The 16,728-nt window shown below is 32.5% G+C and overlaps 2 protein-coding genes across 2 annotated transcripts; one reads left to right on the plus strand and one right to left on the minus strand.

Annotated features, from left to right (window-relative positions):
* The first annotated feature begins 7,073 nt into the window (after nt 1-7,073).
* Nucleotides 7,074-8,724, plus strand: LOC104700493 (zinc transporter 6, chloroplastic). The gene is made up of 2 exons (XM_010416016.3): nt 7,074-7,904; nt 8,277-8,724. The coding sequence occupies exons 1-2, from the start codon at nt 7,206-7,208 to the stop codon at nt 8,601-8,603; spliced, it is 1,026 nt and encodes a 341-aa protein (XP_010414318.1). The 5' UTR covers nt 7,074-7,205; the 3' UTR covers nt 8,604-8,724.
* On the minus strand, nt 8,725-12,572 carry LOC147940938 (potassium transporter 1-like). Its single transcript, XM_087458779.1, has 9 exons — nt 12,275-12,572; nt 11,285-11,528; nt 10,958-11,203; nt 10,834-10,884; nt 10,492-10,752; nt 10,362-10,414; nt 10,165-10,279; nt 9,832-10,086; nt 8,725-9,762 (listed from the first exon to the last, which is right to left on the minus strand). Exons 1-9 carry the CDS (start codon nt 12,317-12,319, stop codon nt 8,897-8,899), a joined length of 2,136 nt encoding a protein of 711 aa, XP_087314905.1. The 5' UTR covers nt 12,320-12,572; the 3' UTR covers nt 8,725-8,896.
* Between the last annotated feature and the right edge of the window lie 4,156 nt (nt 12,573-16,728).

The following is a 16,728-nucleotide window of genomic DNA, read 5'->3' on the forward strand; positions in this document are numbered from 1 at the left end:
CTATATATATTTGTCTGTTTGAACTGTTTTCATTTTTTTTTGCCATAACACAAAATCAACTAAAATTTCAATCTCAACGGTTTATAAATTTTTCTAAATTACTTTCTAGTATTTTTTCTTTTAAAAGTCAAGAAATTCTACTAATTCTTGATTTGACAAAATTTTTTTGCAATGATGAATATAATAGCAATCCAAATAAATGCCACCAAAAGTTGTGTTTTTTCAATCAAACCTTTGGGATAATTTTTCAAAAAAAAAATATAAAAAACATTAACTTGTGTGTTTTACAAAAAGTTGCGATTGTTCATTGTAACGGTATTTTTGTAAATTTGCAATTGTCCATTGTAGAGTTGTGTTTATTCGAATATTCATATATTTTAAAATCTAAATATATCTATCTGTTGGAACTGTTTTCATTTTTTTGTCATGACACAAAATAATATAAACTTTGAATCTCAACGGTTTTTACAGTTTTCTAAATTATTCTCTAGCATTCATTATTTTAAAAGTAAAGAAATTCCTCCAATGTTGATTTAACAAAAGATTTTTGGAATGATAAATCTAACATACAACTTTTAGTTAATTTTAATTATAAAAATTTAATAAAAATACCTGGAGTTTTTTTTCCAAGATTTAATAAAAATACCTGGAGTTTTTTTCTAAGAGTTAGATGAATTATATAGTGAGTTTTTGGAATGAACTGGAATGAATTATATATATTTCATAAAATTTGAAATTATAATATTATTTACTTATTTTTAGTTTAAGTTATTAATTCTACAAAAAAAATATAGAAAAAGGGATTAAGCAAAATATACAGTTAATTATTAATTCTAAATTTTGTAAATACTCACTTCTATATAAACATAGATCGTCTCATATTTAAATAATTTATTCAAAAACATTGCTTTCAACTTTGTTTAATCGGTAAATTTTTTTTAATGGAAAGGTAAAAAAAAAAATATTTTTTTAACCGAAATTTTCTCCTACTTTCTCCTTTTTCAGTTGGGAATAGGTAAGAATAATATGTTAACCCAAAAAAAGATTAATATATGCGTCTTCTTTTCCTAATACTGTATTTTAAAATTTATTGTAGTATTTTTATATTGTTTTATTTAATTTATATTTTCATCTTTGAATTATTTGGGATTCATATATTACCATGCTTATAATTTTTTATTGTTTCTTCAATTATGCCAAATTATTTTTTTTCTAATTTTTCAACCTTGATTGGTTGGTCATAAACCCTTCTCTTTTTTTTGCAAACATAATTGCAACCATTATTTTCACTCAATCCCAAATGGAGATAACGAGTAAATGCCCATCAACCTAATGGATGGATAAAATAGGCTAATCAAACACAAGTTTACAACAAAAATAGATAGATAGATTGGAAAAACATAAATCGTTGTTGATAGATTCATAGGATCTCAAAGACTCTGACACTCTGGTTTGCAGAAAGGTTTAAAATAATTTATTTGGCCACATATGTCACCAAAATGCACTTATTTTTTCGGTCAAGTGTCCTGAGAGAACTTCATGATGGGTGGTCTTCCTGGAAGTGATTGTCGGAACTGTGCGAGTGAGGACAAAACACAGGAAAAGATCATTTGTTGATTTGTAGGACACTTAGGAACCTCCCATAAGTAACAAACCGGCCATCAAATATAGGTGGGTCCACATGCCGAGAATAGATGTAGGCCACTTAGGAAGGTGGGCTATGGACTGAGAGTGGACATGCGCTCACTAAGCAAGGTGGCGGTTTAGGCGTTACAGAGACAAAGGCTACATCATGGTGTGTCAAAGGTATTTCCACGAATACATTGGGAAATTTAACATTAGTTAACATATTGTGACGTTAGAAAAAGGTTTTTACTTTCATTGGTTGTCGGAGCAAGCCATTTTGAGATAGCAAAAATACATGAACATTTTCTCTCCACACAGGAGGAGGGCAGAGCCGAGGTTCTCTCTATGGTGGAGAAGGTTGGACACAAGGTTATCTCCTTAAGGGAGAGAGGTGGAGGAGGTTGGACGCAAGGTTATCTTCCAAGGGAGGAAGGCGGAGCCAAAATTCTCTCTATGGTGAAGCAGGTTGGACGCAAGGTTCTCTCCATAAGGGATGAAAGCGGAGCCGAGGTTTTCTCCTTGGTGGTCATAAATTATTGTGATCATACATCATTGATTAGTATATTATATAATATATAAACACATTAATCAAACTATTTTACTTTCACTTATGCATAGTTACTATCACGAATACATTAAAAAATTTAACATTAGTTACTATCAAAAGATTTTGTGACGTTAGAAAAATGTTTTTACTTTCATTGGTTGTCGGAGCAAGCCATTTTGAGATAGCAAAAAGACGTGAACATGTTCTCTCCACATAGAAGGATGGCACAACCATGTTCTCTCTATGGTTGAGAAGGTTGGACACAAGGTTATCTCCCCAAGGGAAGAAGGTGGAGGAGGTTGGACGCAAGGTTATCTACTCAAGGGAGGAAGGCGGAGCCAAGGTTCTCTCCATGGTGGAGGAGGTTGCACGCAAGGTTCTCTCCATAATGGATGAGGGCGGAGCTGAGGTTTTCTCCATGGGGGTCATACATTATTGTGATGATATATCATTGATTAGTATATTATGTAATATACTTTTTCTTCAAAATGTTTTTTGATCCAACAATTTTAATAATTAAAAAAAGACTATGCAGAAATGAAAGTAAAATAGTTGGCTTAATGTATTTATATAGACATTTTCTAGGTTGTGATAAAGAATATATTTGTAACACAGAGTATATTTAGGTGTAAAAAAATACAGTTTTGATAGTAACATACATAAAAAATTTGTAAATGGATATAAATCAGTGTATTATAACAAAAATAAAATTTATAAATAACTAACAACAAATTTTAATATATTTTTGTTAAATTTAATTTAATTTATAAAACTTAAATCCCGCACATCGGGCGAGTCCTCATCTAATTATTATAAATTTGTGGTTTTGCAAACAAAAGAAGAAAGAGAATGAGTGCGTTTTTTAGAATAGAAAATAGTCTTGGACCGCTATAGAACTTCAAAGAGGCTATTACCCTGCGGTCGGAGCAAATACGCAATAGATTACATTTATATTTATATATTATTATTTTTATTTTAACTAAAATAGTATATAGCTGTTATTTTTTTCTCCCACATATATACTTATACGTTATGCCTAAGCTATCTATTCTCTTCTCTTTCTTCTTATATCATATAATATTAAAATAATATTATATTTTAACTTCATTATTATTGGATAAATATTGAAGAAACATGTAATATTTTGGTATATTAAATTTGTTAAAACATGTTTTAAAAAAAAATATTTTATATTAAATATATTTTGTATAAAAAATATATCTACAAAATATATGAAAATATATTACACATAATAATTTATAATTATATTAAGTATTTATATTATTTTGTACCACTTATTCTAAACCGCAATTATTTTTTTTTCACCAATCAAGTTTTATTCTTGACCGCTTAATTTTCATTACCCGCTCTTGTCCTGCAAATATATTTCTCTCGCATGAACTGCAGTTGAACCATACCGCACTACTAAATTACTTATCCCACACAACAAAATATGCAGTCACCATTCGAACCCTGAATCACAAATAACAAAATTTACTTCAAAATAATAAATTTATCTTTTTAAATATAGTTATAAGTAATTTAACGATATAGGTTTTGGTCTAACTTCACTCGACCAAAGTTAATTTTCTCTTTTCTCCCATGGCATCATTCTCTCTATACATCATATATCAAAACGTAAATTTATAAGGCAAACCGTTCGCGTGAGGCACCGCCAATTGATATAAGTAACTGAGCATATATCTTCCTTCCGGAATGGTGCACAAGTTTTTGGATAAGTATTCTTTAATTTGTCTTTGTATCCAAACTATATCTTAGTGGGGGGTATTGGTTTAAGATTTTAAGAGAATTTTAATGACTTTAAAAGTTATGTAAAATATGTTGTTATTCAATCAAGACTTTTTAAAACTCTTTTAAAATTTGGTGTTATTAGTTGTGGATTTATAAAAAGTTATCTAAAATATTTATAAATCTAGTGTTATTGGATTAAGAGTTTTATAAAGTCATTAAAAATTTTATGTTATTCAAGTAAAACAAAAGAATCATGGATTGTTAATGAATTCAATTATTATGTTATTGGTTTAGGATTTTATATCATTTTCTTCATTGAAAAAGTCATGAAAACACTCTCATCAAATAGAAAGATTGTGAATCATAGTCCATGACTTTTTTTTTTCTTTTGTTAAAAACGTGGGTTATATACTTCTCTCAGATTCAACAGCAAAACAGAACAAGATCGCGGAGAAGAAGAGGCACCGACGTCGCAAATTCAGAGCAAAACACTTCAGAGCTGAAGACACACAATGAGATCGTCACAATTTCCGTAATTTATATAGATTCAGAGAAGAAGAGAGCCTCCGTTTATGGCTACCACCACCGTCGTGTGCGGCGATGTTGAAGGTTGCGATGTCGAGAGAAGAATCCTGGTTATGTTACCGGCGGCTATCTTGGAGACTATCATGACGAAACTCGATGTTGCGTCTCTCTGCTTGATGGCTTCTACTTGCAAAACACTTCAGAGCTGTGTCACTCGTGTCCTCACCTTCACTCCCAACTTCCACGTCTTCGTAAGTCTCTCACACGAGTGAATTGGTGAAAGGGTTTGTAATACAATTCAGTTTCTCATATCAATGCAGTTGTGTGTTTGATTAAAGAGAGAATTGTTTATCATTTTGTTCGTTACTCTATCTCTCATACTCTGTTTTGAGTTGTGAGTTGGAAACTTGTGCAATACGACAAAACCTGCAACATATACAATAATGAAAAAACTGCAACATATATAATAATGAAGAAACTACATAAGATCGTAGTATGTGTAAAAACCTGAAACATATAAAAAACTGCAGCTTTTAACACCACCGCATCCTAACAAAGTTGCAGCTACTAACAAAGTTTATAGCAAAAAATAAAAAGACAACGTTTATAGCTAAAAAAAATCAAAACAATGTTTGGTATCAACCCGTAATCCAACACAAACAAAGAAAAGAACAATATTTGTAGAAAATTTAACCAATTCTTGTGATAGGCTTACGAATCGGACGCTCAATACGTTTGTTCATACAGTAAGCTCTTGTCGTATATTTCAGTAGTAATACCAAAATGTCTATTTCTGATTCGTCATCTTCATGGTGAGATTCATCCCCTCTCACAATCATGTGATCCATGATATCCTAACATCATCTCGAAAAAAAAGACATCCTAACATATGATCTTCAACACTCGTAATTGCAATATGTTTATTCAACCAAAGATAGAATACTTTAATGCATAGAAAGAAGATGAGCAAGTCTAGTTGTATTGTACCTGCAATTTGGAGATCGAGTATGTTTTTTTTTGTGATAAAGCCAAAACCAACGATTATGTCAAAAGGCGTTGAATAAAAAAGATATATGACTTTGGCAAAGATATTGTGCAATATTTTTTGACCAAGATTTTACAAGATTTTATGAGTGATTTTACAAGATTAGGAAAAACAAATTAGCAAGATTTTAAAAAACTTTCTAAACAATCACTAAGAATCAGCAAGATTATATTTTCCATGATTTTATTAAAGTCATTAAAATTCTCTTAAAATTTCAAACCAATACCTCCCCGTAGACTTGCAATTGTAAGGAACGATCGAGAACAAGTTTGTATGAGAGTGAGTAGTTGTAAGATCTAGGACTAGGCAAAATGTATACATATTTGATTTTCAATCCGTCATTCGATTCGATTCGAAAAAATACGTGAGCTTAAAAGTTGGAACTAACTGGTTGAGAAGAGGTCCATAGAAAAACAAGTCCATAGGGCCAAAAGTCAAGCACAAAAAGTTTAATAAAAGAACATGTTGTACTCTTGCTTTGTAAGATGGGCATTTTAACCGAACTACCTATATCTTGCGTCTTAGGGTGGACATTCTAACCGAACTAACTCAATCCAAACTGACTGCAAACCTAACCAGAAGTCCAGAATATAATCCATGCACAAACCATCTGGTTAACCTTTTCTTCAAGACAAAACCAATAATCCGATGTACTTATTTAACTATCTACATAAATAAGATAAATACTGGGTGAACAAAAAAAAAAAAAAAAAGATAAATACTGATAGTATTTTAGCTATATTATGTTGTATTATTTCAAATAATAGATTTATATAGTCTAGTTTTCTATTGACTAATCCTCAAATTATTTTTAAATGTTTGTATATGAGTAAATGGAGTTCACTATTTTTTTTTTTCGAGCCTAGTCCCGTACATCCTCTCAGACCAATGACCAGAGCATTTTATATGATCTTCTCCTAAGCGCCGTCCCTAATTTTTTTTTTTTTAACATCTATCAAAATTGCATTATATTATAAAATCATGGTACAAATCCTAAACCAACCATTGAGTTTACAGTTTTCTATTGCTTTATTTTGATATCAACTATCAAGTGACGGTGAATTTAGTTCTGTTATTTGGTTTTCTTCTGACAATATCATCTATTAGCCCAACTAATAAATGTCTAAAACCAACCAGAAATAAAAATCAATGTAAAACTAAACCAAACTGAGACTAAATCTAACTAAACAAAGTTCATATAAATTTTTATAAAACTGAATTAGACAGAACCAAACTCAAACCAAACCGAAAGTAAACCAAAATCTAAACTCATAGTCTCATATTAAGCACAAACAAATTTGGGCTCAGGCCATAATGAGCTTTAAAATGGCCCATGATAAGTTAGAACAAAAGACAAGTAAACTAAAAAATGCCACCATCATCAATTCAAATAAAGCAAAAGAGAAGAAAGTAGCACAATGGAAAACAAAACACACACAAAACTGAAAAAGGCAAAACAACAAAAACAAATGATGGAAAAAGAATTAAAATCCTTTATATTTTCCAATAACGAAAATGGAAGTCTTACTCAACAAAGCACTTCTTTTATACTAACCGTTTTGACGTGTTAAGTGGGCCTTATTACAAAAAAGACTTCGTGTTACCATTACCATCGTGGTCCTCTTACTACTATTCTCTCTCTCTCTCTCTCTCTCTCTCTCTCTCTCTCTCTCTCTCTTTCTCTCGCTCTCTTCTTCTTCTTACACAATCATGTCTACTTGCGTCACCGGAACAGAGGCGGCGTTACGAGCAGCTGCATGTAGAGACGGCGACGTAGCGACACATCTAAAGCTAATAGCCGTCCTCGTCATCTTCTTGACAAGTGTTTTAGGTGTTTGGGGACCTGTTTTACTCGCTAGATACTTTCACGGGAAGCCTCTCTACGACAAAGCGATTCTTGTGATCAAGTGTTTCGCCGCCGGCGTGATTCTCTCTACGTCACTAGTCCACGTGTTGCCGGAAGCGTTCGAGGCCCTCGCTGATTGCCAAGTGTCCTCTCGTCATCCTTGGAGAGATTTTCCTTTCGCTGGTTTGGTTACGATCATCGGAGCTATAACGGCTTTGTTGGTTGATTTAACGGCGAGTGAACATATGGGACACGGTGGTGGTGGTGGCGGCGGCGGAGGGATGGAGTATATGCCGGTTGGTAAGGCGGTTGGGGGGATAGAGATGAAAGAAGGAAAGTTTGGGGCTGATTTGGAAATACAAGAAAATAGTGAGGAGGAGATTGTGAAGATGAAACAAAGATTAGTGTCACAAGTTCTTGAAATTGGGATTATATTTCATTCTGTTATAATTGGAGTAACTATGGGAATGTCACAAAACAAGTGTACCATTAGACCTTTGATTGCTGCACTTTCGTTTCATCAGATTTTTGAAGGTTTAGGTCTTGGTGGTTGCATCGCTCAGGTTAGTATCTAATTTTGCGTTCTTCTTTTTTCCTTTGGTATTAATGCAAATTTAATTGAGTTAGATTTGTTAGGGGAGAACCATAAATATATTGGAGAAAAAAACAGATGTATGTGACAGTTCTGACTTTTAAAATAATAATTAAAAAAAAAATACCATGAAGAAGTAGACTTAGATGTTGACATTTTTGCATATCATACAATGTTGACATCCTAGTAATAGATGTCATCATTTCGGTTTAACCGGTGTAATTGAAACCATACCAAACAATTGTGATCGGAGAACAGAACCAATATAACGTACATATGTGTGTTTCATGGATAGTTTGATCATATAACTTAGGATTGATGAGTGGTAATGTTTGATGGTCAGGCTGGCTTTAAGGCAGGGACAGTAGTGTACATGTGCTTGATGTTCGCGGTAACAACGCCTCTAGGGATTGTACTAGGGATGGTGATTTTCTCATTGACCGGGTACGATGATCAGAACCCGAACGCATTGATAATGGAAGGGTTATTGGGATCACTATCTTCAGGGATTCTAATATACATGGCCTTAGTTGATCTTATTGCATTGGATTTCTTCCATAACAAGATGCTCACATCGCCCGGTGAATCCAGTTCTCGGCTGAAGAAGTTATGTTTTGTCGCTTTGGTTTTGGGTTCTGCATCTATGTCACTGCTTGCTCTTTGGGCTTAAAACAAGATATAGAGGTTTGTATACTAATTTGGCTTCAGGAAATATCATGAATATCCAAATTCTGTTTTTAACATATTGTATTTGATCTTTTATAAATATATATCTAATTACAGATTTATCATTTCTTGATTTTTCATCCATTAACAGCAAAGTATATTTACATATTAAAACTTACTGAAAATTTCTCTACTAAAACAACTGAAAGTGAAGTTAGATCTCTCTCTCTGTGTACTGTACTACTACTACTACTAGACTGTATTGATTCTTAAGTTAAAGCTAAGTATGTTACTGTTTTAGACGTAGTAAACCATTCCAACTTCAAGGAGAGAAGTATGAGGAACATTAAGCACAACATCTGTTCCTCTGCAGTTCGTGCTCATAAACGCAAACACAACATTGACAGCTAGTTTCTTCAACAGCGACGATGATTGTTTCGCCTTTGCGTACGAGTGTCCGAGTATATACGCTACTCCAGCTTCTTTAGCTTCCATTATCTCCATACATTCCTCTTTCTTTCTCCTCACATTCGACACTTCTTCTCCTTCTTCGGTTTCGGTTTCCACAAACTCGATTAAAGCAGACACTAACCGGCTTTCGAAATCATACATCTCTCTTGGAACGTCTCTGTATCCATACCTAACCACACTTCTAAACATTCCATACTCTTTTGGTCCAACTCTGCTTATCACAAACCTCTCTTCTTCTCCAATATACGGAACTTGAACTGACTTCACACATACAAACACCAGAATCTTGTGAAACGCAGGCAGGTTCGTCACGAAATGTCCGAACACAGCTGGAACTCCTGTCACAAGGTTCGTGTAGACAAGTCCTATTCCTGGAACTCTCACCATTCCGATGCTCGGTCCTAGAGAGACTATCCGGTCCATCGAGACCTTGTTCTCAACGTCGAACTCGTGTTTCTTTGTAGTTCCGTAGTTCCAAATGTACATAACCGCCATGAACGTTAAGGAGAGAAGAATAGGTATCCAACCACCTTCAGGTATTTTGTAGACGCATGCCGAGAAGTAGAGAAGCTCAATGGAACCGAAGAAGGCCAAGAAAGCAAGAACTGTAATGACTCTTTGCTTCCATACAATAGTCATCACTAAAGTCATCAAACATGTAGTCACAAGCATCACAGAGGTCACAGCAAGTCCTGCAGAAACAAAAGAGATTAGAAACATAAAGTTTGAAGTTTATGTTAAAGGATCATGATGGTCATTACCGTAGGCGTGACCCATCATGTTAGTGTCTCTTAACCCGATTGTGACAGCCAAGCAAAGGCACATCAGCATCCAGTTAACTTCAGGGATATAGATTTGTCCATGTATCTTGCTTGAAGTGTGAATGATCTTGACACGAGGAAAGCAATCAAGCGCACAGCATTGACTTATGATCGAAAACGTTGCGGATATAACAGCTTGGCTTCCAACTACTGCTGCAAATGTAGCCACTATAAACACTGGCCAGAACACAGGCTCTACAAACAAAATTATTCGAGTTAAAATCTCATTCAAAGTACTAAAGTGATCTCATACTATACTATATAATAATTTACCGGGTATCGCCTTGTAGAAGCTTTGCTGAATATCTTCATGGTGCTTAGAGAGAAAAGCAGCCTCGCCCATGTATGCAAGAATCAAACAAGGGTATACAAAGAACGAGAACGCCACCTATATATCAGTTTTAGTCAGCATTAGAGTTACTAAGGATTCTTTTCATTTGAGTCATATCTTGTAAAGTTCAAGGTGTTACCTTAATGGACAGAGAAGAGAAGTGACCTAAGTCAGCAAACATAGTCTCAACACCTAAGGGAAGAAAATAAAACACAATATAAGAATGAAGAACATGTAACTTTGATGATGTTAAAGTATAGTTTTTTTACCAGTGATTGAAAGAACAACTCCTCCAAGTGAAACCCATCCTTCTACACCGGTGCTTCTAAGGAACTTATACATGTAAACAGGAGAAAGCGCAGAGACTATACGCGGGTTCCATTTTATAGTGTTGTAAACTCCAATGCAGCTGATAGAGAGAAGCCAAGCAGTGGAGATTGGTGCGAAGATGAAGGCGACTCTATGTGTACCATAACGCTGGACTGAGAATATCGCCACCAAGATGATACAAGCGATGATGACAACATAATCTAGAGTAGAGAACCAAAACTAGACATTTAGCCATTAGATTAGTCTGTATTGTCAAAGTAACCAAGTAGATTCAGACATACTCTCGTGAAGGTTAGGAATCTTGAGCTTGACTCCAGAAACAGCTGAAAGAACTGCAAGAAAAAAGACAAAAATGTTAGAAAACAGATATTGATCTGTCTATGAGGTAGTTCTCTGGATATGCACCTGAGATTGTTGGAGTGAGGACACTATCACCAATGGCCATACATGTCCCTAAAAGCACAAAGATCAGCAAACACTTTTGAGACTTGGGATGTTTCTCAAAGAATGATTTAACTACTGCGCTCTGCCGAGTCACTCCAGGGCTTCCCGTTGCATACGTTGATAATTTCTCATCCATTTCTTGATGATTTGGTAATATACTTAACTTAGCATATCTACAGAGAAGGGAGTACAACGCAAATGTCCCACCTTCAAAACAAACGGTATTGATCAATATAGCGATTTCATAGTTCTGATTTTTTAAAACAAAAGGCTTAAAACTTTTAATACCTTCTCCATTGTCATCAGCTGAGAGAACAATGAAAACGTATTTGAAGAGAGCAATGAGTGTGAATGTCCAGAAGATGAAAGAGAAGACTCCAAAGATCTCTTCGTCGTTTTCATGGAGGCTAAGTTTCCCAGAGAAAGTGGTTTTGTAAACGTAAAGAGGCGATGTACTAAGATCTCCATAGATCACTCCAAGGCTCTGGTAAGCCAAAGTGAGAACATTGGCACAAGACACAGTCTTCAAATGCTGAAACATTTTCAACAATAGATAACTTAAGAATGAGCCTTCATCCCAAAAACTCCCATTAATTAAGTATGACCTAAATTTAACCTAATTACAACAAGAAAAAAAAAACTTAGAACCCTTTAATATTCAGATTATTAAGTGTGTTCTGTTTCAATGGGTTGTGTCTACTACAAAAGCCAAAACACAGTCCAATGAAAATTTGGACTTTTTCTTATCCAGCTCATTTTATTTCCTTAAAAATACAGACTTTTAAATATAAAATCAAATCTCCTATCAAATTACGATTTACACTAATAATTAGAAGTCTCTCAATTTTAACAAGTTATCTAATTTCACCAAAACATGAAAAGCGTTCACGTCTGTTTTTGTTTCCGGTAAATTGAAAAGTTCAATATGGTTTTAAGGCAGGACCTACCAGTCCTAATTGCGTAAACAATCCAAAATTCATAAAAATGAAGCAAACAAAAAAAAAACAGAGCAAACATATAAAATAAATAAAAAAATTAAAACCCTTAAACCTCCACTTGTTCTTATTAGTCAGTCTGATATGAAAATCCAATTTTCGACCACATAAATTCTCTGATTAAATCGCATTGTTATCAAAAATCATAAACCCAGAAGAAAAAAACTTGTCTTTAAGAAAAAAAACCCAAATTACAACAGACAGACCAAAAAAAACAGAGTAGAGAGACAGAACATGAAAAAACAGAGGAAACTTTTTGAGAAGTGGAAAATAATAAACTGACCTGTTGAGAAAGACCCTGTTCGACTAGAGATGGTGATTGGGTCATGGCCTCCTTGTAAACAAAACAAAACAAAAACTGCTATGTTCAGTTTTAGTTTCTGTGTGAGAGAGAGAGATTGGATTGGTTTGGATTGGAAGAAACAGAGAGAATATAATAATGTGAAGAGAGAGAGGGAAGTTGGGAAGTAGGAGAAGAAAGAAAGAGAAGCCGAGAGAGAGAGGGAAGTAAGGAAAGAGAGAATGGTGCAAAGAAGAAACTTTGCAGGTTTCTCATTTATTGCTTTGTTCTTTCTCCTTTTATTTTTCGATTTTAAGTTTCACTTTATTTTTTTATTATTTTTTTAACTATTGAGAAAAATATCTGATATAGTTATGTTCTTGAAAGTAAAATAAATGCTTGAGAGAAACAAATAACTATGTTTTACAGTTTAATTTTAACAATTTTTCTGAGAGTTCTTTTTTTTTGTTGATAAAATAAAAAATTGGTTATTATTTATTATATCTAGATGTGATGATAATTTTTCTTATAAGATAAGAAAAATTTAACAGTAAAAACAGATTAATAAACATAACAAAAAAATGGTGTTTATGTATAATTGACATGTTTTGTATTGTTCTGTTTCATTACTCTTGTAGTTGACAACCAAAAAAAAAGAAAAGTATGTACAGCATACTTAAGTTGAATAGTAAATTTTTCTTAAATGATATAGATATAGTATACTATAACTGCATCACCTACCTATGTAACAAGACAACTAATCATGGGCTGTAATATTTGTTATTTAGCACTATTTAATCTTCTTCTTTTGTGGGTAAATTAATTTAGCACTATTTAAATATGATTAGTAGCAGTACTGTTTAAACGTGATAGTACTTTATCCACAAAAGTGGGCTATTTTATGAAAATTTATAAAGCATAGATAGAGGTCTATTATTAGAATATGATGTGTATTCATTGCATTGGTTGAGTGGTTTTAATTAGATGCAGAGTATCGAACTGGTGAACAAAATATTGGGAAGAGTTTCTAAGTCAGCTAGCGTAAATGATGAATATTTTTTCGATTTTGTTCAAGTGAAGAAGCAAGCATACGTTATTAAATTGCGATTCTATATCTGTCAAGAATTAGGTAAGAAACAAAGGTCAGTAGTACTCAGTACCCTTACTTCTACGGAAGACTAATTACAAGAACCATTAATTTTAAGTATCTCATATGTAAATAGAGATAAGTTCCTAAAATTTGTTACTTTTATGTTTCTGTCGTCAACAGAAAAAATTATCTAATTATATTAGTCATAAGAATTTTAATTTATCTAATTTTAACGTAAACAATAATTTAATGGAGTCTATATTGCTCTTTTAATTTTATAATCTCTTATTCGGTTTCAGAATAAGTTTTAGTTTGTTTTCTTTTTTTTTTTATCAATAAGAAAGAAAATAATATGTCGGTTAGTTTGGTGCACCATGGTTTCGGTTTTTGTTGGATTAATCAAATTTAAGTGAAACTGTAATAAAATTTAAGAAAATTCTTTAAAATTAGTAATTTGAGAAACTTCTTTAAAATTTAATGTTAAAGTTTTACTTTAATTATTAACAGGATTAATTACGGTTTAAATTTACAAGTTTTTTGGATTCCTTTATTTGCTAAGTTTTCTTTTGGTGAAAATTAGTTTGATCAATGAAAACAAAATGGTTAATATTTTGATGGTTTGGTACTTTGGTTGATCGCGTGGTTGTCTTAGTTCTTAGGGCCTGACTGGTTCAAACGTTGCGGTTGCGGGAGATTGCGGAAATGGACGATTGCGGTTTCAAGCGTTATCAAGTGTTTTGAACGACTGGTTTAGCGGTTTAAAATTGGTGCGTTTGCGGGAGGTTTACGACTGACAGCGGGTGCAATAGCGGTTAGAACATAATAAATGTGATATCTAATATATAAATGTTTAAAAACACCAAAATTTTTATTAAACTTGATTTATAATTAAAATTTATTAAAATAATAATTATTCAAAAAAAATCATATTGAAATACTTATTCCTTTATGCATTTGGCTTTTCACCAAAAAATTAATCAATTAATTTGATAAATGACAAAACATATGCTTTAGGTCATAGATCTTTTCTCTTTTCTCTTAGATCGTGGGTGATTAGTTGCATCGGTAGGAATGGTCAAGTGAGAGTTGAGAAGAGTCACTGGTGGTGATTTGTTTTAATATTTTTCACAAATAATCTTATTTTCTTAAATTTCTGATGAAATATCATATTTATTTAGATTTTTTGAACTTATGTACGATGTGCCATTAAATTTACATAAAGTTTTCCGGGTTATTGTTAATTGGAATATTATTTTCTTGTAATTGTTTATTTTATAATCTCTGCAATCGTATCCGTACTTCATTTTCTCCCATCCTTAATGAGTAAAATGGTTAGATAGAAAATATAACAAAAAAAAAATTCATTATCATTGATTTCTTTTAAGTTTAAAACAAAAAAAAATTCCAACCGCAATCGCCAGCAACCGCAAACGCTTGAGGAAAACAGCTTTTGGAATTCAATGGTTTGGAGCGGTTGGAGAAATTAGGAGCAATTGGAAACGGTTTATGTGATTGGTTCCAATCGCTAGCAACCGCTACCACCCACAAACGCAGCGTTTGCAGGAGGTAGTGAGAGAACCAGTCAATACCTTAATTAGTTATTACGAAATTTGACAAAAAAATAAATTCTCTTTGTACAATTTTACTGAAAGATCTTTGATCCAAAAGAATATATTACCTAAAGATCTGTTAGCGAATGTAAGAAAAAAATGTTTAAACTTTACAAATTCTCACCAGAGAAAAAAATTACAGTACTCTTTCTAAATATTAAATTGATATAAACTTTAAAATATGTAATGAATATCACTATATTAGATACTGAATCTATTTTAATTGATAAAGAAAACTATTTATGCTCTCTTACTGAAATAGTTTTAAACTTCTTATACGAGAATGAAATAGATTTGAATAGTCAAATAAATGAGAAGAAGGAAAGCGATAGATTTAGATTACGGTCCAACTCTCTTTTTTATGTTTAGGGATAACTTATCTTATCACTTCACTTACCACTCTTTAAACAAACTAATAGTTTATCATGATCTGATTATTGATTATTTTGCATAATTACTACATGCGAAAATTAGTTTAAATTATATTTAAGAGCTCTCATATAACGAAGCATTAATAACGATATAAAATGTATTTTATGTTTTTTTAATATTACAAGTTAAGAGTATATGGTAAATTGAGACGTTATAAAAAAAAATAGAATATGTGAATATGTTATAATTGGTATTGATGTTGTGTAGCTTTACTAAGCTACTTTACTCTTTGCTTTTACCGTAATGGCATCGATGCCTCGAGATGCAACCATTTTGGTGCAGCAAACCTTGGGACCATTATGATAAGAACCAAACCAATGAATATTTTTTCTCTTCTTTATAATTTCACACTGAAGTTACAATATTAATTAAAGATATCTTTATCAGTACTTTAATGGTAACACCAATAATTCTATATCTTTCGGGTTCCTCATCCAGCTGACACTAATGTCTGAATCAGAAATACATCATTTAGTAGTATTTTAAATTTTACATAGACAAGTCAAGATATTATCGGCAGCTTCCATTATTTGCATAACACACGTCCTCAAAAAATTACTTCCACATAAACATATGTATATAGATAAGCACAACTATTTTTTTTTAATATACAAGCATTTGATAATCAGAGCATGGTTACAAAAAAAAAAAAATAGTAATCTTGCTTTACTTCTAACTTTTAAATCTCACCAGAATTCAACACCACGCATAAAGTGAGTGAATTGTTTAGTAAAAAACAAATCTCATGCGAAGTTCGCGTGAAATCAGAAAGCAAACCTAACTCTGTCTTAACTCTCGAAAATGCAGCTTGTTTTTCAAATTAAGGTTTTAAAGCCTTACTTAAACGTGTGGGTTAAACATATAGTATTAACAACCCATTTGAACGATGAAGCTAATTAAGCCACGTCACTTTATAATTGGGTCATAATGTCATATATATTAATTACAGAACTTTATTTGTTTGGTTCACTTACCTGGTAGATCTCATATCCATTGGTCCTTGATACAAGATACTTAAAATAGACAGTTTGTTTTAAGAGTTTGCTTTTTTTTTTATCTCAACCGAAGAAAATTATAAGTCTTGAGTTTTGACTGAACTAGCGTGTCTGTTTTATCACATGAAGAAAAGTCGTGGAAACATATTCTCAGACATAACTTTTCCTAGACAACTAATTTTAAGAACGTGACGTAAATGTCAAACTAGTAGAAAAATCTTACGATATTTTTTGTGTGTTAAAATTAAAAACGATGTTTCTTTTGATGGAGTAGAGAAGATAGTTATCGAAACAATATAACGAAATTTAGTTAGAATGATAATTTTCATT

Source organism: Camelina sativa, chromosome 7 (assembly GCF_030686135.1).
Source record: "Camelina sativa cultivar CO46 ecotype springtype chromosome 7, ASM3068613v1".
In the NCBI taxonomy this organism is placed as follows: domain Eukaryota; kingdom Viridiplantae; phylum Streptophyta; class Magnoliopsida; order Brassicales; family Brassicaceae; genus Camelina; species Camelina sativa.

Excerpts from the sequence above, each read along its gene's own strand:
- LOC104700493 (XM_010416016.3), top strand. The coding sequence starts at position 7,206 with ATGTCTACTTGCGTCACCGGAACAGAGGCGGCGTTACGAGCAGCTGCA. Across the intron at positions 7,905-8,276 it reads TTGGTGGTTGCATCGCTCAG|GCTGGCTTTAAGGCAGGGAC; the intron begins GTTAGTATCTAA and ends TTTGATGGTCAG.
- LOC147940938 (XM_087458779.1), bottom strand. The coding sequence starts at position 12,319 with ATGACCCAATCACCATCTCTAGTCGAACAGGGTCTTTCTCAACAG. Across the intron at positions 10,415-10,491 it reads AGTTGTTCTTTCAATCACTG|GTGTTGAGACTATGTTTGCT; the intron begins GTAAAAAAACTA and ends TTCTTCCCTTAG. Across the intron at positions 10,280-10,361 it reads TCTCTTCTCTGTCCATTAAG|GTGGCGTTCTCGTTCTTTGT; the intron begins GTAACACCTTGA and ends ACTGATATATAG.